The 26,204-nt window shown below is 37.5% G+C and overlaps 1 protein-coding gene across 1 annotated transcript in view; it reads left to right on the top strand.

Moving 5' to 3' along the window:
* The window catches only part of LOC119876879 (filamin-A-interacting protein 1-like), a 206,728-nt gene that overhangs the window by 78,951 nt on the left and 101,573 nt on the right, over window positions 1–26,204 (top strand). Inside the window, 1 exon segment of the mRNA XM_038554543.1 lies at window positions 23,385–23,666. Coding sequence (XP_038410471.1) covers window positions 23,391–23,666 — 276 coding nt within the window. The 5' untranslated portion in view covers window positions 23,385–23,390.

Raw genomic sequence — 26,204 nt, 5'->3', positions numbered from 1 at the left:
TCAATCCCGGGACTCCAGCATCACGCCCTGGCTAAAGGCAGGTGCTAAACTGCTAAGCCACCCAGGGATCTCAAAGTTAAGCATTTTAAAAGATCAACTCAGAGTGCTCGTATCTCATTTTCATATTTGCCACAATGTATTTTTGAACTTTAATTTTGAAATAATTTTACATTTACAAAAAAAGTTGCCCAAAGAGCCCACAATATATTTTAAAAATGAATTTCTTAAAAAAACTCAGAAGTTATTTCCTTGTATTTATAACATCTATTTAATGCAATTATTGTATATATATTTTTTATCTTTGTTAGGAAAAGCAAATCATCATAGCAATATGGCCCTGCAAATGCATGTGTTTTTCTATTGACTCAGGTGAGGGAGGATATTCATAATGCTTTGCATTCAATAAGTTCTCAAGAAATATTTGTGGGCTTGTCTATGTAATAGGAAGGATTTGCTGACACAAATTAATTGAGAATTACTTAGCCATGGCCTAAATTTGTATTTCAATATTAGGAGGAAGTTACCATACCCTAGTTCAATTGTGTGGTCCCTTTAACTTAGAGTTTTGACTTGGACAGGGGTCCTGTCTTAGTATGTTTTGGCTGCTGTAACACTGACTGGGTAGCTTATAAGCAACAGAAATTTATTTCTCACAGTTCTAGAGACTAGAAGTTTAAGATCATGGTAGCAATATGATTGGGTTCTGATGAAGGCTCTCTTCTGGATTGTAGACTGCTCGCTTCTCTCTGTGTCCTCACGTGGTGGAAGAGGCTAGGGGAGCACTGTGAGGTCTTTTACAAGAGCACTTATTCCATCTATGAGGTCTCCACCTTCATGACCTAAGCACTTCCCAAAATCCCCACCCTCTAATACCATTACATTGGGCATTAGGATTTCAACATATGAATTTTGGGAGAACACAAACATTCAGATCATAGCAGGTCTGCAATAACCTTTTTTGGAAGAATATGGCAGTTCCACTCTACATCATTATATTTGAAGGCTACTGTTATGTATAAATATTTCCTAATTTCTTTATAGTATCCTATTATACATTGATCATCCATTTTTTTAAATCCCTCTGAAATCTGAGCTGCTTGACTAATTCCAAGGGGTAGATATTGTTCTACAGTGTTAAGAATAGCTTACTTTTTATTATCCTGTATCTATCCTCCTGCATGCTTTAAGGACTTCTATATTTGCTCTTTGTAGCTATTGTTCTGTACTTTAAGAGAACATAGCATTGCAACTCGAGTTATGACCATATTTGCCTACCATAGTAGCTTAGATTCCCTCCTCTCAAGGATCTGGGGAATTTCTATAATGTTGGACCTCTGTGTCAATGTGCTGAGAGAGAGAATTCAGATATGTGGAGACATTTCATTTGAGGTTATTTGAGGAGAATGCAGTATTGGTCTATAAAGTTGGTCAGCGGCCTATTTGTAACCCCCATTTCTGGCAGAGCTTTCCTATTGGAGTTGTTCAAAATTTATCTAGTTTCTGAATCTTTTAGTCACTTTTTGGCTCTCTTGATTTCTGTTACATTTGGGAATCCTATAAATTTGCCATCTTCTTAATAAAAAGCCCATGAATAGAAGCAGCATTCAGAGGTCTTTATGATTTCTGAAGACTTTTGAGAGACCTGCTTACATTTTTTCCACACTCTTCAATTTATTTCAGCTGGAATGGGGCCACTTTTTCCAGGAGATCAAGTAGAATATGTTGGTGTCCGTTGCATTTTCTCAGACACTGCTTTTTCCCCAACTTGGTTTAATCCAATTACACAAAGATGCACTGCTTACATACATTTTGTGTAAGCTCTGTGCACTAATTGCTGAAGGGGTTACAAAAGTGAGTTAGGTGGTTTTTGTCCTAAAGCTGTTTATGAACTTGTGTGATGAGGGAAATAGTTAAGCACACCAAAGCTATGCAGACAAGAAATCCGTTTCTGTTTCCTTTTTTATTTTTTACTTGGGTTAAATTTATCTAAAGCTTTCTAATCAAAGCTCTGTGGAATAAGGGAATAAGAAGAGAAAAGCAAAGTCCCTGGGCTGAATATGCTTATCATGTGCTATGAATAGTCTTGCTCCAAAATATGAAGTCCAGATGTTGGATTTATCCCTTAGTTCAGTGAATGACAAAAGTCATAATACTACATCTTTTATATCTTCACTCTTTATATATAACCTGTGACAGCATTAACCCCCTCTGATTCTTATTCTCTGCCTAAAAGGATCCACTGGCAGGCACACAGTTAAGCACAGTTGGAAGAAGCATATTCTGGAGTTCGTGACAGTAAAACCGGTTGTCTTTGGACTGTCACTGTGCCACAGTAATAGAATGTAACAGATAATACAGGAATTGTTACAATGCAACATGACTAACATTGCCATCCTACACAGGGCCTTGTACCTAAAATCTTTCTTTTCAACAAATTAATTCATGAAGCCTCATAGCTTATGACTGTGAAAAAGAACATTGAGTGGTCACCTGCCTTAGATGGAGAAACTGAGGCACAAAGCAAGCAATTAATTTCTTTGAAATGTCCAGTGAGCAGTTAATTTCTTTGGAATGTCCAGTTATCCTCTTAGCCAACATTACTGATGACTAATTCTTGGTTCTTGACAACAGTTCTTCCCCAGCTCAAATATGTTCTCAGCAAATTGTGAAGCTCATGACCAACCAATGAGCACTGCTCTGCTTGTTCCATTAGAGATGCATTAGAAATCTTCAAGGTCATTGTTTGTTTGTATATATCTTTGACATCATCTTTTGGACTGTGTTTGCGGCCATTACTTCATAGAGAGTAAGGAGAGATCCTTGACTGTATCAACACATCAGTAACTGTTACCGAAATACCACAGACCCATGCTCTCCCAGGAGGCACCCCTGGCCAAGAGGATTACTGAAATGAGGACCGTGAGGAAGAAGAGAAAGCCAATGTCCTTATAAACTAAGCTTTATTTCTAATTAGAGAAAAGAAAACAAGAACAAACTATTGACTTCAGTTCAAAATGCAGCTTGTTTTCTTTACAGAGGCTATTTATGTTTGTCCATACAAACTCGTGCTTTCTCCCTAGGTTATTGTCACATACTTTAAGAAGACAAATTATTTCCTCCTGATTTTTTCCTCCTTCTACCTGCTTTTCCGTCTGCTTTGAGAAGCCACAATCCAATACTGTGGACTGAGGCTTGACTAAGCGGAATGTGCTTATTCTTGTCAGGCAGATGGAGAGTAAGTGAAGAAAGCAAGTGATGCTATCAGGTTTATCTGATATATCCATTTTTCCTACTTCTGCCTTCATAATATCTTACTCAAGAATGCAGAGAAATCTCTCCAATCTGATTCTGCCTGGAATTTTTCTGGAAAAAAATAAGAACAGGAGGTTGACGCTGTATAGTACTTGGCCCTTTCTCAGTGGTGTGCTGGAGCCAACTGGCAATGCCTTGCAGGAGCCAACTATGCTCATCTCTTCTCAGCTCTGTGTTCAGTGATGTCATGTTGGTGGCTTGAAATTAGCCACAATGGGGGTATTGATGCCACGGAAATCTGCAAATGCTACCAACCAATCAGGGATTTTTTTTTCCTGAAGAGCTAGTTTACCAGCACGTCACTGCCCTTTGTCCTTAACCTATATCCGAAGGATTTCTGCCACTGTCCAGTGAAACTTCACCAAACCTTTGACATATTGTGAGCATGAGATGACAACTCAAAATGAATTAGGAAGAGATAAATTCTCCAGCTGTGTCATCATCAAAAGATAGCTTGGGGGCAGGGCTTTATCTGTCCTATAATCTCTATGAGCAACTGCAAAAAGGTCCACCAAACAACTGGTAATATATGACATGAATGTGCTTTCTAAGCAAATGGAGCTTTAAGATAATCTATAATCCTTTGTTCCCACTTTCAGCCAAATTATCCCACTAGATCTCCTGGTTCCAATAAAATCTTAGCAACACTTGCTACCAACTTTGGTACAGTTACAGGTGGAGGCTTTTTGCAGCAGTGACTTCTGTGACTCTGTGGCTTCTATAGTCCCAAAGACTTTTAAAAAGCATCAGAGATTCTGGCCCCACCATAGCCTTTAGTGTGAGGGAAGTTTGGTTAGCATCTGAGCAAGGAGGTAAACCCTGGAGGCTTCTAGACTTCCTGAGATATCTTCTTTGTTCCTTTGATAACTCCAGCAGCTTCAATGATGGCAGTAGAGGCCACTGGCAGCAAGAGCAAGAGAGAAGGAAATACCAGAGTCTCTTGGTAGCTGTCAGGACAGCAGGGAGAAGTATAGCTATTCACTCTTTTCTCATAGGGACTTCTATTTCTAGAAGAGTGAGGATCTTTGAGAAGAATCTGCAGGTCCCCAGTCACAGGTAGGAGCAGTTTGAGAGGCCATAATTTTACTTTCAGGTTACTATATTCTAGGGGGCATGATTTTAAGTTCTCAATCTGTGAAATGGCAGAGGCACAAAAAATGTGGCATCTGAATTCAGGCAGACATGATTTAACTATTGGTTAGCCACTAACAATCACTTATCCATTGATTGATATTTCAAGATAAAAAAAGCAAAGAACTCCCCAATGACTTAACGTTGTTCTCTGGAGAACAGTGGACAAAGTGATAGAGGCCTCTGAGTTGGCCTTGCATGTATGATATAATTTTGTGCTTTGAAAAAATCAATTGCTAGAATACAGAGTACTTAAATTTTTTTTAAGATTTATCTATTTATTTGAGAGAGAGAGCGCGAGCGAGCACATGCATGCTCAGCAAGGGGGATAGAAAGAAAGAGAGGGAAAGAGAGTCCCAGGCAGACTTCACACTTAGCACAGAGTGGGTGGCAAGGCTCCCTCCCATGACCCTGACACCACAACCCCAGCCAAAACCAAGAGGCAGACCGTCAATGGACCACACCACCCAGGTGCCCCCAGAACACTTAAAATTTTTTTTAAAAATCATATTAAATATTCACTCTCTGTGAGCCATTGTGGATGAAACCCATGCCATCTTGCGTAGGGAAGGTGCTTAGTAACAGCTTTGTCAAACTCGTTTTGGAATAGGAATATTGATTTATATTTTTATAATAAATTTAAAATGAATTTACCTGGAAGTAATGCACTCAGCCAACCATCTAGCACATGCAGAAGATCTTACTAATTTCTCCAGCTCTCACCATGACTTACCTTTTAAATTGGAACAATTTTACTAGAATGTGAGTTCCATGATGATACAAACCACCTACAATTCTTTTTTTTTTAACCCAGTGCTTGGCACTTTGAAATCACTTAATAAGCATATATTGAATGAAAATAATGCAGTGAATCCTGACAATAATTTCATTAATGACAGTAATATGAATTTTGTTTTGTTTAAAGATTTTATTTATTTATTCATGAGAGACACAGAGAGAGAGAGAAAGAGAGAGAAAGACACACACACACACACACACACACACACACACACAGGCAGGGAGACACAGGCAGAGGGAGAAGCAAGCTCCATGCAGGGAGCCCAATGTGAGACTCGATCCTGGGTCTCCAGGATCATGCTCCGGGCTGAAGGTAGTGCTAAACTGCTGAGCCACCCGGGCTGCCCTAAATATTGTTTTTGAATTTAGTTTTGAGCAATATATTTTAAAGTGATAAAAGTTTACTCTAAAATTTCCTTTTCAGGGTACCTGAGTGGCTCAGTTGGTTAAGTGTCTGCCTTCCACTTGGGTCATGATCTCAGGTCCTGGGGTAGAGCCCCATGTCTGGTTCTCTGCTCAATGGAGAGTCTGCTTCTCCCTCTGCCTCTGCCCCTCCCAATCTCCCACCCTGCTTGTCTTCTTACTCTCTAATAAATAAATAAATAAATCTTTAAAAATTTTTCCTTTTCAATGATACATGCATATGTAGGGTATGGTATTTGTAAATATATAATTGACAAAATGATTTGATGAAAACAATGGGACTTTTAGTAAAATCTAAACAGCCTACCAAATGTCGGGTATGATTGCTCTATAATCGAAGTGAAATCTATGGAGGAATAGAAAACCTCTAAGTGTGTGGTCCCTGTCTAGGACTTTGGTTCAAGCAAAATCCAGCTATTTAACAATTCTTGGAAGAGAAACTCTATTTTCATACAATTTGTGTATGTCAGTATCTTTTACATAAGTTCTTATGAGAGATTTTTAAAAAGTAGTTCTCTTCTGAGGTTTTAATTTTTTGGTTTTTCTGTTCTATATTTGTTCTTAAGCTCCCGCTAGTCACTGGGTACATTTTCTTAAAGCAGAGGTATAGAGAGGACACAGGGAAGTTCAGGCTCATTACCTCCCTTGGCCATGAGTCCAATAATGCAGGCACATTCTCTGCCTGGAACAGCTGGCCGTGGCTGGTCTGGAGGAAAACTCTCTGTGCACGAGCTATGTCACCTCCCTCCACTGCTTCATCAGCTGCCTGGCAAAACTTTGTCTTTGGCCACAAGTGTCATTAGATGAGAGAATACTGATGAGAGAAAGCAAATACATCAGCACTCCTAGAAAAGCAATTCTCAATTTGTGTTCTGTGGATGGTGAGTCATGCTAGTATACTAGGAACAGAGGAGCACAGAAAACAAGGGGAAGAAGAGTAAAGGACGCCCTCCCTGGTTACACATTTAGAAAATGCTCACTTTGGGCATTTTGGTTGGCTTGAATGACAACTGATGAAAATGAAATGTCAACAAAATAAGGAGGTAGTATTGAGTTACTGAGAAAGTATTTTTTCTCATGGCTGCATGAGAAACAGACTTTACTATTTACGTACATCTTAATTTTTAGACATTAAAATTATAGGAATATAGCCAAAATTAAAAATAACCTGTATTTTGTACTTGCTTGATGTGTAACTATAGAACATTCCTTGACCTTCCACTGCCTTTGCTCCCACTATTTAGTTACCATAGGAACCACCAACGTTCACTTTTTTTTTCCTGAAGTAGAAGAATAACAGTATCATATGAGGGACAAACTGAAGGCTGAACATGCCAACACAGAGTACAGTCTTATTACAAGATGCAACTTGCCTGGATTAATTCATCATGTTCTGCTATATACATAATTAGTATTTTGGGGCACTTGCTTCCATTTTGAACTTCTAAGTCCACGTCAGGCCACTGAATAGAAATGCATTTTTGTTTATACTCTTCCTTTAGCCTGGAAAGATCCTATTCATCCCTCAGACCCAAGGAGAGTATTGCAATCTGAGAAATGGTCAGTCCTCAAAGCTTGTCCCTCTGTCCTAATCCACAGGCATTTGTCTTTGCACTCTTCCAATTTTTTTATGATTTTTTTTCAGGATCAGATCTAGTTATTTTTCAGATCCAAGATTGCTATTAAAGCATTATTTGAAATGCCTCTTATTTTAAAAATCTGTTTAAATACCTATTTTGTAGACAGTTTTTCACATGAGAAGTCATTAGGATATGGCCTTCCATTATATTTATTTACAAAGTTTATTAATATTTGTTTTTTTATTCATTTTTTGGATATAACTATAATATGCCTAATACATGAAGAGATCAACATAACACTTCATAAATAAACAAATGTTTGGGATAAGTGATTGCATTTATAAATAATGGATTGAATTGTCAAAAAAAATTAGCGACCAATATTTTGGGTTATGACGTTCTTGAGAGAAGGAACTTGTTTTATTTTTTTGTGTGTCCTTGTACCCAGAATGGTTATGCTCTTATTATGTGGCATAGTGGTACACAAAAAAGTTTGCAGAATGAAATATAACCCATAGTTCTCAAGCTGAGGAAGCCAGGGATTTAATAGTAAGAGATCAGTGAGGCATTTCCTCATCTTAGTTCCTACCTAAATTAATATAGAACCCTCTCTCCACCTTCCTTAGGTTAATTTAAGAGGTGGTCCCCAGAGGGTGTCTATTGGCCTCCAAATACTGTCCTGCCCCTGAGCTGGCTTGAATATCTATTGGTGCCTCTGCTACTCCTGTTGGTTCCAATAGTGACCATGCAGAAGTTTCCCAAATCCTCTCTTTGCTTCCTGCATGTCACTTCTCAAACCAAGACCAGAGCTTCTTACAGAGCCTTTGCTGGCACACCTCTTTTTCCCATTTATGCCTTTATTATAACCCCCTGTCAGCCTTAGCTTTGAGTGCATGTCTGTGGAGGCATTCCCAGGAGCACATTCCCTGCTATGCTCAATATTTCCTCTCTCATTGCAAAGTGGCATTGTCCTTGGATTAAACTTGTGATAGACTACAATTTCTTCCTTTTGGACAATTTCTTTGCAGGAGGTTTCTTTGACCATCCTGCCTACAGAGTCTACCTCTTGCCTCTATTCCCTCCCCCATGCATTTCTCCCAGCTATCCAGGCTTGCACAGACTGGACCTAAACTCAGATGGTTTCAGAAGACAGATAATAAATAAAATTGGCAAAGTGTTTGCATATAAAGCCCACAGGAGTAGTCATTACTAAATACTTTCTCCTTTTTTTTCTTGAAACATGAAACTCTCTTGATGTAGCTTTTGTTTTTATCTTTAGGTACAGAGAAGAAAAACATAGTGCAAACATAGTAATAAATATATGGCAATTGACTCGTGGGTCTCAGTGTTCAAGAGGTAATGGAGGATGGTAAGGACTAGTGGTGAGCTGGCAAGTAAGTCCTCCAACTAAATGAGTCAGCCATGATTTGACTCTGACTGAATGTAACTATGTGGGAAAATGGGCTCAGTTGTGCCATATATTCTGATTTTTTTTTCAATAAAATCCGTGTATCAAGATTATTTTGTGAAATATTCTGACCAAAAAAAGTCTAATTCTTTTTGATGGCTGAGTAGTATTCCACTGTGTGTGTGTGTGTGTGTGTGTGTGTGTGTGTACATATTACATCTTCTTTATTCATTCATCAGTCAATGGACATTTGGACTGTTTCCATAATTTGGCTATTGTAAGTAATGCTGCAATAAACATTGGGGTGCATATTCAATGATGTGCATGGAGCTAGAGATTATTAAGCGAATTGAAATCAGTCAGAGAAAGGCAAATTCCACATGATTTCACTCATATATGAAATTTAAGGAATAAAACAAATGAGCCTCTTTTTTAAAGAGAGATAGAGGCATACCAAGAAACAGACTCCTAACTATAGAGAATGAACTGGTGGTTATGGGGGCGGGGGAGTGCTGGTGGATGGGAGGATGGGTTAAATAGGTGATGGGGATTAAGGAGGGCACTGGCTTGTGATGAGCACCAGATGTTATATGGAAGTGTTGAGCCACTATATTGTACACATGAAACTAATATTACACTATATGTTAGCTAACTGGAATTTAAATAAAAACTTAAAACAAATGAAAATTTGCAAATAAGTAATAAATAGTTAAAAAAAAAAAGTCTAATTAACTGCTCCTTTCACCCTGTATCTGCAAAGAGATTTTGACCTGTAGGACATCATTTTTTGACCTACAAATCTAAACTCTCAAACAGGGACCCAGTTGGAGGATGGATGGTAGGTAGGCATGTAATCAGTAATTTAAATAGTTACTTGGCATGACTGGAAAAAATATATATATTATTGGTATCTCTAGTTTAGTTATGGGAAGAGCAGAGAGTTTCTAGTTGAAATCTGAAGATATTTTGAGGCCTCATTGCAATATCCCAGACCTATCTTAGTTCTACCTTGTCCTAGAATATTGGTTGTCAACATGTAGTCTGGGACCAGCAGCATTATCATCACTTGGGAACTTATTAGAAATGCAAACTCTCAGGCCTCACCCTAAACCCATAGATTTGGAATTCTGGGAGTGGGAACAACCAACCTGTGTGTTAATAAGCCCGTGGGTGATTCTGATGCAATCTGAAGTTTGGGAAACATTGCCCTAGGCTTTCAGAGGGAGCTTCTTTACCTGCTCCTAGAGCTCTGGCAGGCTGTATAACCTTGGTCTTCTGGCTTCCTTATCCCCAACCTCAGGTTTTAGGAGCCAAGATATGTCTGCTATGGGAACTCTGGATTCAGCTTGGCTCTCCACAAAAAGGGATTTTGTATTTAAGACATAAAAGAGGACATCGGTACTTAGTAATGGAGGGAATGGGAGTTGGGAATTAAGTACATACAGAGGGGAAGAGGAGGAAAAAAATACGTTCCCAGATTTCTTCTTGGCTTCCCTCTGCCATAGCTTATTTTACATAGAACAGCCTAGTGGTATGATTTAAAGAAATATTGTCTTTGTCCTACTTTTAGCCTCTTAAAAATGGCTACTTCTGTTTTAATTTCAATCAAAGATTCACTAGGTTTCATAAAGACTGAGGAATATAGAGTTACGGTTGTGACTCTACTATGTGATTTAAATTTAGGAAGGTTGATTTCTTAACTCCATCCTGAGATTCTGAAAGAGTGAGAGTTCAGTAGATGGGTGAGAGGTTATATTTGGGCTGGGGACACACTGTAGACAAGTCTCGAAAGGCCACTTGTACAGCAGAATGCGATCACTGGGATCTTATTTTTTATAATTTCAGTGAAAGGCATAGGTGAGGAACACAGATGGGAAGACAGGAAAAGTGCCTGAAAGAAGGAATACAGGGCGGGCAGAGAAAGGCAATGGTTAGTTTTGGGGCGGAGGACCCTTGTAGCATTCCCTCTTTCCAAAAGCTTCTCATCCACCTCCTCGCAGAGGTTCTGCACAAAAATTTCATTGTTGGAAAATCCCTGAGCTCTGGTTGCCTCCAGCCCCACATAGGAGTCTTATTTCTTGCTTTTAATTTCAAAGTTAAAGCAGGAGTGATGGTGATGTGATTTAAAGGAAAACTCGTTTACATATATTGCCTGAAGGTCCTGTAGCACTTAGGTTTATAAACTGTACCCAGGGTTATATTTCACAGCTAAGACATGGCATTAAATCCAAGGACATAATTCTAATACTTTATTTCTTTGTGACTGAATTCAACTTTACTCTTTAGTTACCTCTTACACTTTTTACCTGCAATACCCACTTGAGGTAGAGAACTTAACCTGGATATTTCCTGGTAAATTTAATTTTATCTGGTGATTTGTTTTCCTTTCTCTTTTTCAGTCAAGTCAGTATACATAGCTCAGTCCTAAAACAAACCAGAATTCCAGTTCAGTCTTTTCTTTCCCTCCTCTTCAGCTCTCTTCCTCTGTATTTCAGGGGTATCACACAAACACTGTGCTTCCTCTGTGGGGGGCAGGTAAGGAAGTTTGCTAACATGACCTGCTTAGTGGTGCAACTCCAGTATCCGGCTCAGACTGACTGCTCTGCTGCCGTCAGGACTGGCCACATAATTTAGGGGGCCCAGTGCATAAGGAAAATGTGGGGCCTCTAATTCAAAAAATGAAGGATTTCAAGATAGCAACAACAGAGCATTAAACTGAGTGCAGGGCTCCGTGCAACTGTATGAATCACATGACTAAAAAGTAGTTTTACCTATATGTCCTCTTGTCATCTCCCAGCCCAGCTCCAGGTGAAAGTCATAGCCTCAACTCTTTATCGGGAAGTGCCCTGTCTCCCCTGTCTTAGAAGCCTACCATACTCTCACAGATTTCCTGAACTGTAGCTGCACCTTCTGCTTCATCCCCACCTTAGATGGAGTGCTTTGAAGCGCTCTGCTTTGGTAACTCTTCTAGTAGCATGCCAGCTGTCTCTCCAAGATATCTTTCACCCTTGCCCAGTGTTCAGCCACTTGCGTACCTTGTCTACCTGATACCATGGGCATCAGTCTCCATGACCTCCTTTGCACAAACACATGCTGCTAAATCTCTGTCGTCTGTCTGCAATTCCCATGGCCAGGGGGATTCCTACTCTCAAACTGTAGCATAGCAGGTTCTTCCACCTTAGATTCCTCAAACTTTGTGAAGGAACCATTTTACGTTCATGCTCTCCTTCAAATTATTTGGAAGAGAAGAGGATAGGTGGGCTGATGGCATAGCTACTACATTATCTTTTTCTCCAAGTTTTTCTTCTCTCGTATTTTTAGCCACTTTTCTCATTACTGTAAACTGGGGGAGGGAGTGGCAGAAACCATTTCTGTTTCTCCCAGTTTAAATGCACCTACTAATTATAATTGTCACACAGTCTAAATCAGGGTTGGCAAACTAGGGGCTAGGGTTTGAATCTGGCCACACCCATGTATTGTCTGTGGCTTTGGCAGAATTGGGTAGATGCAGTGGAGACCACATGACCTGCAAAACCCCATATATTTAATATTTTCTTCTTTAGAGTAAAAGTTGTTGACTTCTGGGCTAGATGATCACAGTTGAAAGTAGTGTCTGTCTCTGGTGGTACCTATATGGGAGTGTTGAAGACTTCAGTACTTAATCGGCCATAGAATGCTTCCTTCTACTACTGCTAATAAATATTTTCACATACATATAGAGTAGAAGGCATTATAATTTCACATATATGCAGTGGGTGGGACAGGCATTATTATCCTCATGGGAAAGCTACCAGTCGGAGAGGTTAAGTAACTTGTCCAGGCTTACAGAATAAGTGAATGTGGGGTTAGCAGTGGGGGCATGGCTTTCTTGATTCCTTAGGGTTAATGGCAAACATCTCCAGGGGAACTCAGCATATTAGGAAAACAAATGCTAAGGATGTATGATGTCATGGGACACCTTAAGGTCCACTGTAGGGTTGGGCATATGCTGAGGTAGTATGGCTGGAAGGTGGAGAAAAAAGTAGTTTGGGGCCATTATTTGTTTGAAAAAAATTATTCCAAAAGATGGTGACCCATTTTCTTTTTTTTTATTAATTTATTTTTTATTGGTGTTCAATTTGCCAACATACAGAATAACACCTAGTGCTCATCCCGTCAAGTGCCTCCCTCAGTGCCCGTCACCCATTCACCCCCACCCCCCGCCCTCCTCCCCTTCCACCACCCCTAGTTTGTCTCCCAGGGTTAGGAGTCTTTATGTTCTGTCTCCCTTTCTGATATTTCCCACACATTTCTTCTCCCTTCCCTTATATTCCCTTTCACTATTATTTATATTCCCCAAATGAATGAGAACATATAATGTTTGTCCTTCTCCGATTGACTTACTACACTCAGCATAATACCCTCCAGTTCCATGTCAAAGCAAATGATGGGTATTTGTCGTTTCTAATGGCTGAGTAATATTCCATTGTATACATAAACCACATCTTCTTTATCCATTCATCTTTCGATGGACACCGAGGCTCCTTCCACAGTTTGGCTATTGTGGACATTGCTGCTATAAACATTGGGGTGCAGGTGGGTGACCCATTTTCTTATGTACTTCTTGCCTACACACTATGTTTGAAACTTCTGTATTACGGTAGCATGACATTTCAGATAAATTCCTGATGCATCTTAATTAGCTAATCACAGAGCTCTATTTACTCTTTGTGCCAGGCTTTGCATTCACATAGCAACTAAGCTTATGAAGATTTGTTGATGGATTTAGAATTCACAGCCTCTTCACACAGTATCAGACTGATAAGAGACTTTAAATATCAGATAAACGTCTGTGACAATAACATGGCTTCTGTTGCATTCATGGAATTTTTGCCTTTTTTCTTGCTTGGTTTATAAAGTAACTGTTCTCTGTTTTCAGTTTAGGCTCCCTATACTCTGATCTCACCCAGGCCAAGGGATGTTCAGGGATAATTAGAAAAGACAGAAGTCAGGACGACTTAAAAACAGACACAACCCATGACTCCCTCTATTACAACTGACTTTAAATTGCTCTTTTATGTTAAGAAATGGTCTAGAGATTGAAAAGAAAAGGCATTTAAAGGACACCTGAATGCAATTGATGTATGTGTAGACAATTAGAACACATAAAGTCATGGGCAGCACACAGATGGGGTGACCCATGTAGTAGTTCATCTTCTCCCTTGGTAGCATGAAGCAGTGATATCCAAACCACAGTGTGTCTTTCTTCTCATGGAAGTTAACCCATCTTGTCAACCTTGAACAGCAGTTGTGATTTGCCTTGCATTTCTTGAAAACGCAATAAAATTATTGAAGAATATTTAGTGCAGAAAGATTTTTTCTAACAGAAAATTTGTACAATTGGCTTACTAAAGCAATCAGCTACTGAGCAACTACTAGTTCTAGCAAACTAGACTTTTTCTTAATTTGCCTAATTTAAAAAATCTTTTAAATTCATGTCTTGTTGTATAACAATTGTCATGTTTCTGAAGTCTTAGTTACTTTTTCAGTTCAAAAAATTAGAAGTGCAAAGTTCCTGCAAAGGCAAAGTTCCTCTTCAGCTTTGCTGAAAATCTCAAGCATCAAGAAACAGAAAGGCAGCAGCATAAGAGGAGCAGTAGGGGAAAAGAGAGTGTAGTCTTAGAAGAATAAGGTATCATACAAGTAGAAATTAGAGAAAGATACCGGCTGAAGCAGTAGGATTCTGAACTAATTATTATTGTTTGAGACTATTTGGTTGGATGCTATCCCCTGAGACTAAACTTGTTTCAGTCCCCTAAAAGGGTAGCTACAGATTCATTTGTGTTGCAGTAGTTCTGATATGGTGGGAAAAGTTTCCATCCAGACTTCTCCTCGCACATGAAGAATCCAAACAGACTTGTGTTCTAGCTCAGGCTTTCCCAGGCACCAGTCATTTATTTGGGGCAAATGTCTAAATCTCTCTAAATCTCATTTTCCTCATCTTTATAAGGGGAATAATTATTCCCTGCTTTATGGATTGGTATGAGGATTTCATGAAGTGCTACTATATATGTCAGATACTGACCCCAATGCTGAGAGCATAATAAGCTCTTTAGTAAATGTCAGCTATTATTATTGTGAATAGAGGTAATATCTAAGAATAGTTCATCAAATATAGACTGCTAAGATATAGTCTAAGGTATTTGTCTTTCTGGCTGCATTGTTAGGTGAAGGGAAATGACTGATTCTTATATAGTTCTGGGGCTGGACCTTTTCAGGAGTGATGGGATACAGGAAGGAATTCTGGCTCCAGCTAGGCAGAGCCTAAGATGTTTTCTGGTAATTTTCCTAAGATGTTTTCTTTGTCACATAATAAAACCAATGTTTAGCAGTTTTGATTAAACTAAATGGTAACATTTTTTAGAGGCCACAGGTACTATTAGAATGTCTGAAAAAACTGTAGTGCCCAAGTAGAAAGAATATAAGTAAAAGTAACCAGAAAGCTAAAGAGTTATCTTAATCACTTAAACTTCAGGCCTTAAAACATAAAAGAATCCACCAGTTTATAATCAACAACTATGTATTATATATATGTTTAGTAGAATAGTGACATCAGAATTACAATAATAAAATATTATAGATATTAAAATATTTAAAATATATTTGAGGTTTAAGAGTGAGTCATTAAGGTCGAAAATACCAGAAGAAAACATTATGTCATTATGTCATTGTTTCTTTATAAAATAGTATATTTCTAGATAGTTACTTTTCTCTTTTATACAATCAACAGTAGCCTTACTTCTGTGAAGGAAGTAAAAAGACAGTAACAAATTCCAAACCCTGTTATAAATGCTAAAAGTGAATATAAAGAGGTAAACTGACAATTGATAAGAGACGTCACCCTATTTTACATTCAAAGTTTTAAAATCCTCAAATTGTACATTCATTTAGACTCAGGTATCCTATTTTTCTCCTTCTTTAAAAATTTAAATTCAACTTGCCAACATATAGTATAATACCCAGTGCTCATCACATCACGTGCCCTCCTTATCAGGAACCCTACTTTAAAAGAATTATTTCATGGCAGTTCCCTGATCTGTTCTTTCAGTATTCTTTTTTTTTTCTGGAAACTTTTCTCAGGTCTGCTTTTATCTTCTTTGAAGAACATTAAACAGAACTTTATAAAATATTTCACCACGGTTTTGGGCTAGAGTAGAATAATATTTTTTTAATTTTGCTGCAGTTATGTTTTTCTTAAACTTTTGATTACGACATCATGGAATTGACTCCAAGAGAATCCCCTTTCTTGAATTCTAACATTTGTGGAATTATTTAGAAGAATTTTCAGTTGATCTGGATAGATCTGTCCTGGTAGAATGAAAATAAACAAAAATCTTGGTTATTTTGAAGATTTTATGAGTGTGGATAATGAGCAGTGAAAAATCATTTAACATAGCTTGCTTCATTAACTGGATGAAGAAAGTGAAAGAAAATTTAAGAGTAAACCTAGGAACACTTATGAACGGTCTGTGCCATTGAGAATGAATGATAATCTCATGAGAAATGTTTGAACATTTTATGAGTTGGGCTTTTTATAATTAGACTTCACCAAGTAAATAAGATATGCAGAGACAATCATCTGGCATGGATATAAAATAAACTGGTAGATTCTTTTATGTTTTAAAATGCACATAAAACTAGAACAGATGTTTTCTTTTGCCTTCACTTTTGGGTGCTTTGGGTATTATCGTTTAAGTCCAACAGAAAAAACCAGGACAGTTCCATGCTAATGTTCTGGAAGCCCCACTTGCAGCAGGCCTTCTGCCAGGCCGCACTGTAAAAAGTAGGCTTTTCTGTAATTATGTGCTTTCCTTTTTACTATGTACTATAATTTTTCCTTATAATTCTATAAAGTCATTTAAAAATAGAAATTATATAAATAAAATTATTGTGACATCTCACCCCATGCACTAGGTAAGTTCTTGGAAAAGTATATAGCTAAAATAACCAGAAACAGAGGCTGGATACTTGAGAAGCATAGGAACTATTCCAAAACCTAATTTATGCAGAAAAAGTTTCTGTTGGTGGTAGAGATGGGGGGAGTATTGTGGCCAACATTGAATCATACCATGAAAAGATAAATCTGAAAGGAGACAAGAGCAAGAGTGAGAAAAGGGAAAGGGGAGATTCAAGGTCAAGATTTGCAGGAGCTAATGAAGGTGGACACTAGAGTGAGTATTTCATTGCTGTAGACTTCTTTCTCTGTCCTTTTCCTTTCCCTTGTTCAAAAACTCTAGAAATACTTGTTGGTTCAGCATAAATGGCTCAAAGTCTTGATAAACATTTTCTGATTCCTAGGATATTATTCATCTGACGCTATGCTCTGGTGGTTGCCCAATATATGCAGGGAGGAGGGAGGGCCGGAAGAGGAGGGATGGCTGTAGATAAAAGAGGGAGGTTTGGAATAACATTTGGTATTTCTTTTCTTCACACCCTAGTCAGCACATTCCATGCTAACTATTGCTGACTAATTACTATGAACGGAAAAGTAAATGTATTTCTTGAACTATGTAGGATAATATACTTATTAAAAAGAGGAATTTGTGCCCCAAATAATAAGGATTTTTTTTATAATAAGGATTTTTTTTTTTTAAAAAAGGTGGGATGGTTACACATCTGATGTGAATTTTCAGTTTATTTATACCTTTTTCTTGAAGAGAACTTTCTTCAAAGGGTAAATGCTGTGGTAAAGCAAAGGCATTTTTTATTTCTTTCAGAAATTTTGTTATCTACATGTCCCAAACTTGGAGCCATGCAATCAACTATTAAGAAGCCTACAAAAAAAAAAAAAAAAAAAAAAAGAAGCCTACAGAGTACTAGTTGCCTTTTTTGTTACCTGCCTGATATTCCTGTAAACACAATGGACAAGATTTGGCCAATTCTGATTAAATGTTTGCTGTTGTTTAACTCCAGGACTTTTTAACACAGATGGTCCCTGTTCAGACTTTGCATCCTGTTTTCATAACCTGTACCTTAATATTTAGCCAGGTTGCTTCTCGGAATAATTTTAAAATGATTCATCATTTTACAAGTTCTGCAGCAGGTTAATGATTTTGGCAAAAGTATTTACTTAGCAACATAATTTCAATTGCTGTGTGAGTTTTGCATATGTGTCTGTGGGGGAAAGTGAAAGGATTTCTCCAACTCTGTAGTATGAAGTGAAAAACATTACCTTAGTAAGCATTTGCATATTTTTCTGGATCATCTGATTTTTTTTTAAGATTTTTTTTTTTTAATTTATACATGAGAGACACAGAGAGAGAGGCAGAGACTTAGGCAGATGGAGAAGCAGGCTCTATTCAGGGAGCCCGATGTGGGACTCAATCCCAGGACCCCCCGGATCATACCCTGGGCCAAAGGCAGGCACTAAACCGCTGAGCCACTGGGGCTGCCCTGGATCATATCTGATTTATTACAGAGTATTCCCCCACCCCTTCCAACTTGCATGTATTTAAGAACTTAGAGGAAAGCCATATAGTGAGTAGGTATTTGGAATTAGACCTGGGTTCAAATCCTAGCTCTTCTATTCACTAGGAGTAGTTGTGTGATCCAAAAAAAAAAGGATATTTAATGTTTTTCAACCTCAGTGGCCATATCTGTAAAACTGAGAATAATGGCACCTACCTCAAGGGGTGATGTGAATATTAATTTAAATGAAATGCTATATGTAAAATGCTTAGCACACTATGTATCACTTAAGAAACAGTATGTGATGCAGCCACTCTGGAAAACAGCATGGAGGTTTCTCAAAAAGTTAAAAATAGAGCTACCCTATGACCCAGTAATTGCACTACCAGGTATTTATCCAAAGGATACAAACCTAGCGATTTGAAGGGGCACATGAATCCCAATGTTTATAGCAGTAATGTCCACAATAGTCAAAATATGGAAAAAGCCCAGATGTCCATTGACAGATGAATGGATAAGAAGATATGGTATTTATATACACAAAGGAATACTACTCAGCCATCAAAAAGAATGAAATCTTGCCATTTGCAATGACCTGGATGGAACTAGAAAGTATTATACTAAGCAAAATAGGTCAATCAGATAAAGACAAATACCATATGATTTCACTCATATGTGGAATTTAAGAAACAAAACAGATGAACATAGGGGAGGAAAAGAAAAAATAAAAGAAGATGAAATCAAAAGGAGGCAAATCATAAAAGATTCTTAACTATAGGAAACAAACAGGGTTACTGGAGGGGAGTTGGGATGGGGGATGGAGGAATTGGGTGATGGACATTAAGGAGGGCACTTGATGGAATGAACCCTGGGTGTTGTATGCAACTACTCAATCACTAAATTATACCTCTGAAACTAAAAATATAATATATATTAATTAATTGAATTTAAATAAAAAATTAAGAAAAAAAGGAACTACGTGAGAACTATAGAATAAGGAAGAGTATGACTGTCACTAAATGTGATACATGGAAGTCATTATTGTCTTGATATTTTCTCCCTTCAAAATAAAGTAGTTTGGGCAGCCCCGGTGGCTTAGCGGTTGGTTTAGTGTTCCCTTAACCACGGGTGGGGTGTGATCGTGGAGACCCAGAATCGAGTCCCACGTCAGGCTCCCAGCATGGAGCCTGCTTCAACCTCTGCCTCTCTCTCTCTCTCTTTCTCTCTTTCTCTCTCTCTGTCTCTAAAAAATAAATAAAAAATCTTTAAAAAAACAAAAAAAACCAAAATAGTTTAAAGTGGACATTATTGGGGTGCCTGGCTGGCTCATTCAGAAGAGCATGTGACTCCTGATCTTGGGGTTTAATTTTTTTTTTATTTTTAAAAAATATTTTATTTATTTATTTATTTATTTATTTATTTATTTATTTATTTATTTAGTGAGAGACACAGAGAGAGAGGCAGAGACAAAGACAGAGGGAGAAGCAGGCTCCGTGCAGGGAGCCGGATAGGGGACTCAATCCCAGGACCCTGGGATCACAACCTGAGCCAAAGGCAGATGTTCAACCACTGAGCCACCCAGGTGTCCCAGATCCTGGGGTTTTAAATTTAAAAAAAGAAAAGAAAACTTTATAAATAAATAAAAGAGTGGACATTATTGACGGCACACTTGATTACACTATTGAGACTTATGTTTTTTTACTTTCATATATGGTGTCTACTTCCTTCCTAAAACATTTATTGGCTAGTTTGTTATCTCTGAGTACTTTTACAATGCCAAGATGGAACATTCTGATTGCTGACTTTGTTGTGGAGATAAAGATAGTAGATCCTATTTGGATCACCAGGAAAGGACTAAAATCCATGTGCACACATCAAAGGAAAAACCAGGCATGGAGGAAAAATATTTGCTGAGAGAGAATTAATGTCATGGTCTACCACATGAGATTTTTTTATCAAAGTGAAAGACCATGGAAGAGAATAGAAACTCAAGCTTTTGAGCTAATTAGTAATATAAAATAATTAGATAATTCTAAGTTATGTGTTTTTTTCTGTGAAAGTAATTAATTCTATAATTAATTCTATAACCATATTAATACAATTCCCCCACTTAATTCTATGAAAGCTATTAATACTACAATAAAATTTACTTAAACATGTACTGAAAGTATTAGAAAATACTAAATATAAAAAGAGTGGTACTAAGTAAATGTCACTTTATGTATGTTTGTAAATATGATCAAGTAAATGCATATAACATAGATAGGCATTTTCCTAATTTAGGAATACTCAAATGCTGTAGATCCTATAAAAGATATAAAAAATCCTGGGAAATATGACAAACACATGCTACAGTCAAATACAAATGTTGTATATGATTAAGGCCATGAATGACTAAGTTTAAAACATTACCACCTAACTATTATCTGGAATTTTTATTAATGCATGATCTAAATTGAAGTTGTCAAATCAGTATTTGATGCACCATCCCAAAGAACCTTAAGATCTTGTAGAGAAAATTATTTCAGGTAAAAAGAATTCACATGTGGCTTGGAGTTGTAGGGAATCACAATTCAGTTTGGGAAGCACATGTGTCTTAGTTTTGATGTGTAAAAGTCAAGAGTTAAATTTAACGTAGTTGGAAGGGAAAAATAGTTTTCCCTTTACCTTTCTAGGTTCTTGGCTAAGATACCCCTGTAACAAAAAGACAAATCATCAGGAGAAAAAGAAACAGAAGTTTAATAACGTGTACCTCCTCCATACACAGGAGAGGAACTCTGAGAAATGGCTCAAGCCATTACCTTACTATCATCTTCAACTAAAGACAAAAGATGTTGGGAGTGGGGAGTCAGTTGTGGGAGTATACCAGGATAAGCATAGTAAATAAGAGTGAAGTGTTGTGCAGATTTAAGTCCTTACCTTCTCTACAGAGAAGAGTTTCTAGAAATTTAGTCATTCTTCTCTTCCTGCTACAGTGGAGGAGATACCCTTTCAAATGGAGATTTCCCACATAAATTTAGTGTTTCATACAAAAGAATAATTTCTACTCAGCTCTCAGAGCTTCACCTGTGTCTACTATTTTTAAATAATCAATATGCCAAAACATATTTTGCTCCCTTTCAAAACCTCCTATTCATGGCCTCTCTCTCTCTTTTTTTTTTTTTTTGGCTGGGGGCTTAATCTCTCTTTGCCCACAAACTGTGATAAAGTATAGTAGGTCTGCTCTGAAGTGCTCTAGCTTCTATTACAAAGGCACATCTATTCTTTCTTCATCAGGGAAGCACAAAATGCTCTAAACTTTCAAGTACTAATCACTGAGTGAACCAGAAAATTGGGTGCCAGTGTTAAGGACCACTTCTTCACTTTATATTGTCTAAAATTGGGGTGCTGAGGAAAATTCATACATATACAAAAGGGTCCATCTGGTTATAAGAGTTCAGTTCAAAAAAAGGAGTGTGAATTCAGATTTCAAAATGGAAGAATTGAATATGCACTATCTGAAAGGAAGCATCACACTGTATTTATTTTTCTATGATAAACCTAGTGTTTTCAAAAGCTTTCCTTGGTTTCTTAAGTATGGTTGGGTTCATAAAGGAAATTTACTTTCAGAAAATAAGTCTCTGTATTTTATCTGGAATGAGTAATGAAAATCTTGCTGCTTAGCTGTTCAGGGGAAAGACTATTTATACTGTGAGTTTTAAATAAGCCCATGTGCTAAGCTACTATATTTAAAGGTTTAGGCAAATTTTCTAGTACAGCCCCCAGGATATTACAGCTCCCTTTCTTGCACTTTGAGTCCTAGGCTTTGAGTTCAGTTTGTTTGTTTGTAACATAGCTGTTGGTCAAGTTCTTCTGCTCAGAGACTGACAGAATCAGTAAAGCATTCATGATGGAAAGACCCAAATGTGTTCCCCACAGGATAAGTTAGCCACTACTTTGTCTTTTTTCTTTATTTTACCTCAAAATATTTTAAAAATTTTTTATTTTAAAATCTGTTTTCCCCAATTCTTTGTGCTCTTCTTATTATTACTATAAATGACTGACATAAGACAAAACCAAACCAAAAAACTCCCTGATTTTTAAAAAGAGGTTATGGAAAAACAAAATCCCACATCACTAAAAACAACACCACCCTCTTCCCTTCGAGTTTCCCTTTTCCTCTCTCTCTGTTTGAAGCCCCCTCCACCCTATGTGGACTTTTCTGTACCTTGTGACTTCCAACTGGTTCCTGGCAGAGTTTGAGGTTTGAATTTTCTTTTCTTTCCTTCTTTCTTTTTTTTTTTGTATATATTTTATTTATTTATTTGAATGAGAGAAAGCACACACTCAAGTGAAGAGAAAGGCAGAGGGGGAGGGACAGGGAGAGAATCTCAGGTAGACTCCATGCTGAGCATTGGAGCCCAATTTGGGACTCCACCTAATGACCCTGAGATCATGACCTGAGCCAAAACCAAGAGTTAGATGCTTAACTGACAGCCACTCAGGTGCCCCAGATGTTTGAATTTTCTCATAGACTTAATTTAGAAAATAAATGTTTTATTTTACAACAGCTTTTGATTCACATAATTGTTGCAAACATAATACCAAGTGTTCCACTATATACCACACAGTTTCCTCTATAGTTAACATCTTACATTAGAATAGCACATTATAATTTATAAATCAATATTGATACATTATTATTGACTAAAGTCAATATATGCGTTATTCATATATCCTGACTTTTCCTTATAATGTCCATTTTCTGTTCCAGAATCCCACCTAGGATTGTCCTATTGTCCTATTGTCATGTATCCTTGGGTTTCTCTTGGCTGTGATAGCTTTTCAGATTTTCTGTGTTTTCAATGACCTTGATAACTTTAAAGATTATTGGTCAGCAATTTTGTAGGCTATCTTTCAACTGGGGTCCATCTGATGTTTTTCTCATTATTAGACTTGAGTGATGTTTGGAGGAAGGAGGCCACAAATGTAAAGTACCGTTTTTAATCTCATCATATCAGAAGTACAGGCTGTAGACATGGCTTAGGACTCCTGGTGTTGACCTTAATCATTTGGTTTGAGATGTTTATCATGTTAGTATCACATTTTCACTTTTTCCTGAAGACCATCAAAGCATTTCCCTGAAGATTTTAATGACTTTCATTAAAGCTCTAAGGAAGCTAACTGGAACTGATCTTTCAGTATTTCTTTATTGGTGATGCTATGAAGCTTCTAAAAGTTCTAACTAGTTAGACAAATAATTTAAGTGGTAGTAATAACATTTTATCTTTTTTCATGTATTGTAGGTGGGAATGAGATCCCGAAACCAGGGTGGTGAAAGTTCATCCAATGGGCATATCTCTTGCCCCAAGTCCTCTATCATCAGCAATGTTGATGATAAAAGTCTCTCAGAAGATGCAAAAAAGAAGAACAAATCAAATAGAAAGGAGGATGATGTCATGGCCTCAGGAACTGTCAAACGACACCTAAAACCATCTGGAGAAAGTGAACGAAAAAATAAGAAACCCTTGGAGTTATCCAAAGAAGACCTTATACAGCTCCTCAGTATAATGGAAGGAGAGTTGCAGGTAGAGTCAAATTTTTTCAACTATTTGTTTCTAGTTCCTAAGCTATTAAATGAGACACATTTAATGAGATTCATTAAATGAATCTGTCTGTCTCACTGGATTGTGAACTTCTTGGGGAAAGGGGCTATGTTTTTCTTATTAATTTCTAAATCCCTGCCACAAGTTTGTACCAAATATTTATTGAATGAATTAATAAAGGATAGATGGTGATTCCAATTTCAAGCTTCTCTAGAAGCAGAAAATTTCTTCATGATGTGATTTTGGTAATAATTTAACACAGGCTTCTGTCCTTAGTAAGCAGTGAGGTTATCTAATTTAGCCATTGGCTGCAGTTGAAAACCATAGAAACATTGATTGTTAGAACACAGATTAGATTAATGATTACTTTTGCCTTTTTCTAGAAAGTAGAGTAAAAGGGAGATAAAAAGATAGAGGGAAAGAAAGACATAGAGAGGGAAAGATAAAGAAAACTTTGTTTAAACCAGTCTTAACTCTTTTCTCATTTTTTCTTAACTTTCAGCTTTAATTGTCTACACCATCATAGGAGTTGAGATGAACATAAATAAGCAGAACATTGTATTATGAAGTTGTAATATTGTCACAAAGAATTTTCAAGTCTATTATCTCATTCGATATCAGGAAAAATGTGGGTTTTATTATCTGTATTTTGTAAGGAGGAAAGTGAGGCCCAGAAGAGTTAAGGTTTGCCCATATCTCATCTTAGGCCTCCTGATTCTTGATCCAGTGTTCTTTCTATTGCCATCTGCACCACCCTTCTGTAGCTTCTATAAACCCGGTCCCTCCTTAAGTATCCATTCTTAGGGATCCCAGAGAAAGTTGGGATTCTTTTGAATTTCTAAGCTCTGGACAATTGTGTTTCTGAAAGTGGGGAAAAATGACGTTTTTTTTTTAGAAGAGAGTATGACTTAAGAGTGAAGTTGTTCTTCTTTTTGTTTTTGTTCGGCTCTTAGCTTGCATGAGCCTCAAGAGGAATGCTAACAATCGCAATCCCGTGAGATGAAACCTTTGGTGCTGTTAGCATCAGAGATATTATTTGCAATCTACCCTAAACTAGGGTGGGCTAGTCTGATCTGTTCCTGTTCTCATCTGTGTGTGCATACAGATAAGGAAAGCCCTGGGGAAGAGAGAAATAGAAAACATACAAAGCTCAAATTTTGAACAAATAAACAAACACGATTGAGCTTACCATTTATGGGCTGAGAAAAATCACATTTGCATTTCACAGCAAAAGATAAAATTTTCCATTTACTAGAAATAGCTTCACCATCCCAGAAAGGTGGTTAAGCTGCCCTCAATTGACACCTGAGTGGAAGGTACAACAGTTGTCATGAAAGTTTTCACAAAGCAATGCCATCAGCTCACTTTTCTCCAAACATGGTGGCTTGTGTGAAACCTATGGCTCTTCTAGATTTTAATTTCTGTAGAAGACTGTTCTATCATGGTGGACTCTGGAAGGTATTTAAGATTCATGAGAGTTTTATACTCTTGGAGTTACCAGATACAGTTTCAAAGCAGAGGCATGCAAAATAGAAGGCCACATACCCAGAACATGAAGAAAATTAGCCAGAAGATGCTAAAGAAATGCATTTTGTCTTCTTTTCTTTCTTTCTTTTTTTTTTTGCATTTTGTTTTCCATCAAACTTTATAAATACTAGATACCTTAGCTTACATAATAGATACATTCCTGAGTAGCAATAAATAAGCAAAAAGTGTAAGATATTTGTGGAGGAGGCAGTGAAGGAAAAGAGAAATAAAGGACCTGGTATTTTAAGAAATTTCATGACGAATTCATTTGCAAAGCAAATCATCCATCCACCCATTTATTTATATGCACCCACATAAGTGTATATACTTATAAATGCAGATTTTGTCATATTGGGTTTGTTTAAAATGAGAATGTTCAAAAAATATATAAAAAATAAAATGAGAATGTTCTTGTATTTAGAGCTGTAGATCTATGTTCTTGTAGCAGAAACCCATCCTTTATTAGCATTGTCACATGAGAGGGTGTGTGTGCTGTAGCTAAGAGCGGGAGGCAGTTGGCATTAGCAAATATGAGTGGGCTGGTGAAAATGTGGCGGCTATGTGCCAGGTTTGCCAGACAGAAATTAGAAAAAAATCTATGTAAAGATCTAGTGCTGTGAAGAGAGGCAGGGATATGCCTTGAGAGGTAAATTACCATCAGCTCAGGCCTGTATGCCATTTGGCTTGACATTTATGAACATTTAGTGAGTTGTCTTCCAGACCTTCAAAGGCCACTGATTACTTCCCTTTATGATGCCCTTCCCTTCCCTTCCCTGTATGTTACTCAAATACCCTTACTGGAGCTAGCGTTCCAAGGTTATATAAAATATTGGGGGCGACAAGCATCTCGAAGGGGTCTTACCCTTCTTTGTATTACAAATGTGAAACTTACACTCTGACAAATTATGTGACTTTCCCCAGGTTGCCCTGGGGAACCAGGGGATGTTTAGTTAACATCTGCTCTAGATCCAAATTCCCTGTCTCTCAGTTCAA

This window comes from Canis lupus, chromosome 12 (genome assembly GCF_011100685.1).
Source record: "Canis lupus familiaris isolate Mischka breed German Shepherd chromosome 12, alternate assembly UU_Cfam_GSD_1.0, whole genome shotgun sequence".
Classification (NCBI taxonomy): Eukaryota; Metazoa; Chordata; class Mammalia; order Carnivora; family Canidae; genus Canis; species Canis lupus.
This window is presented reverse-complemented; position numbering and strand designations above follow the sequence as displayed.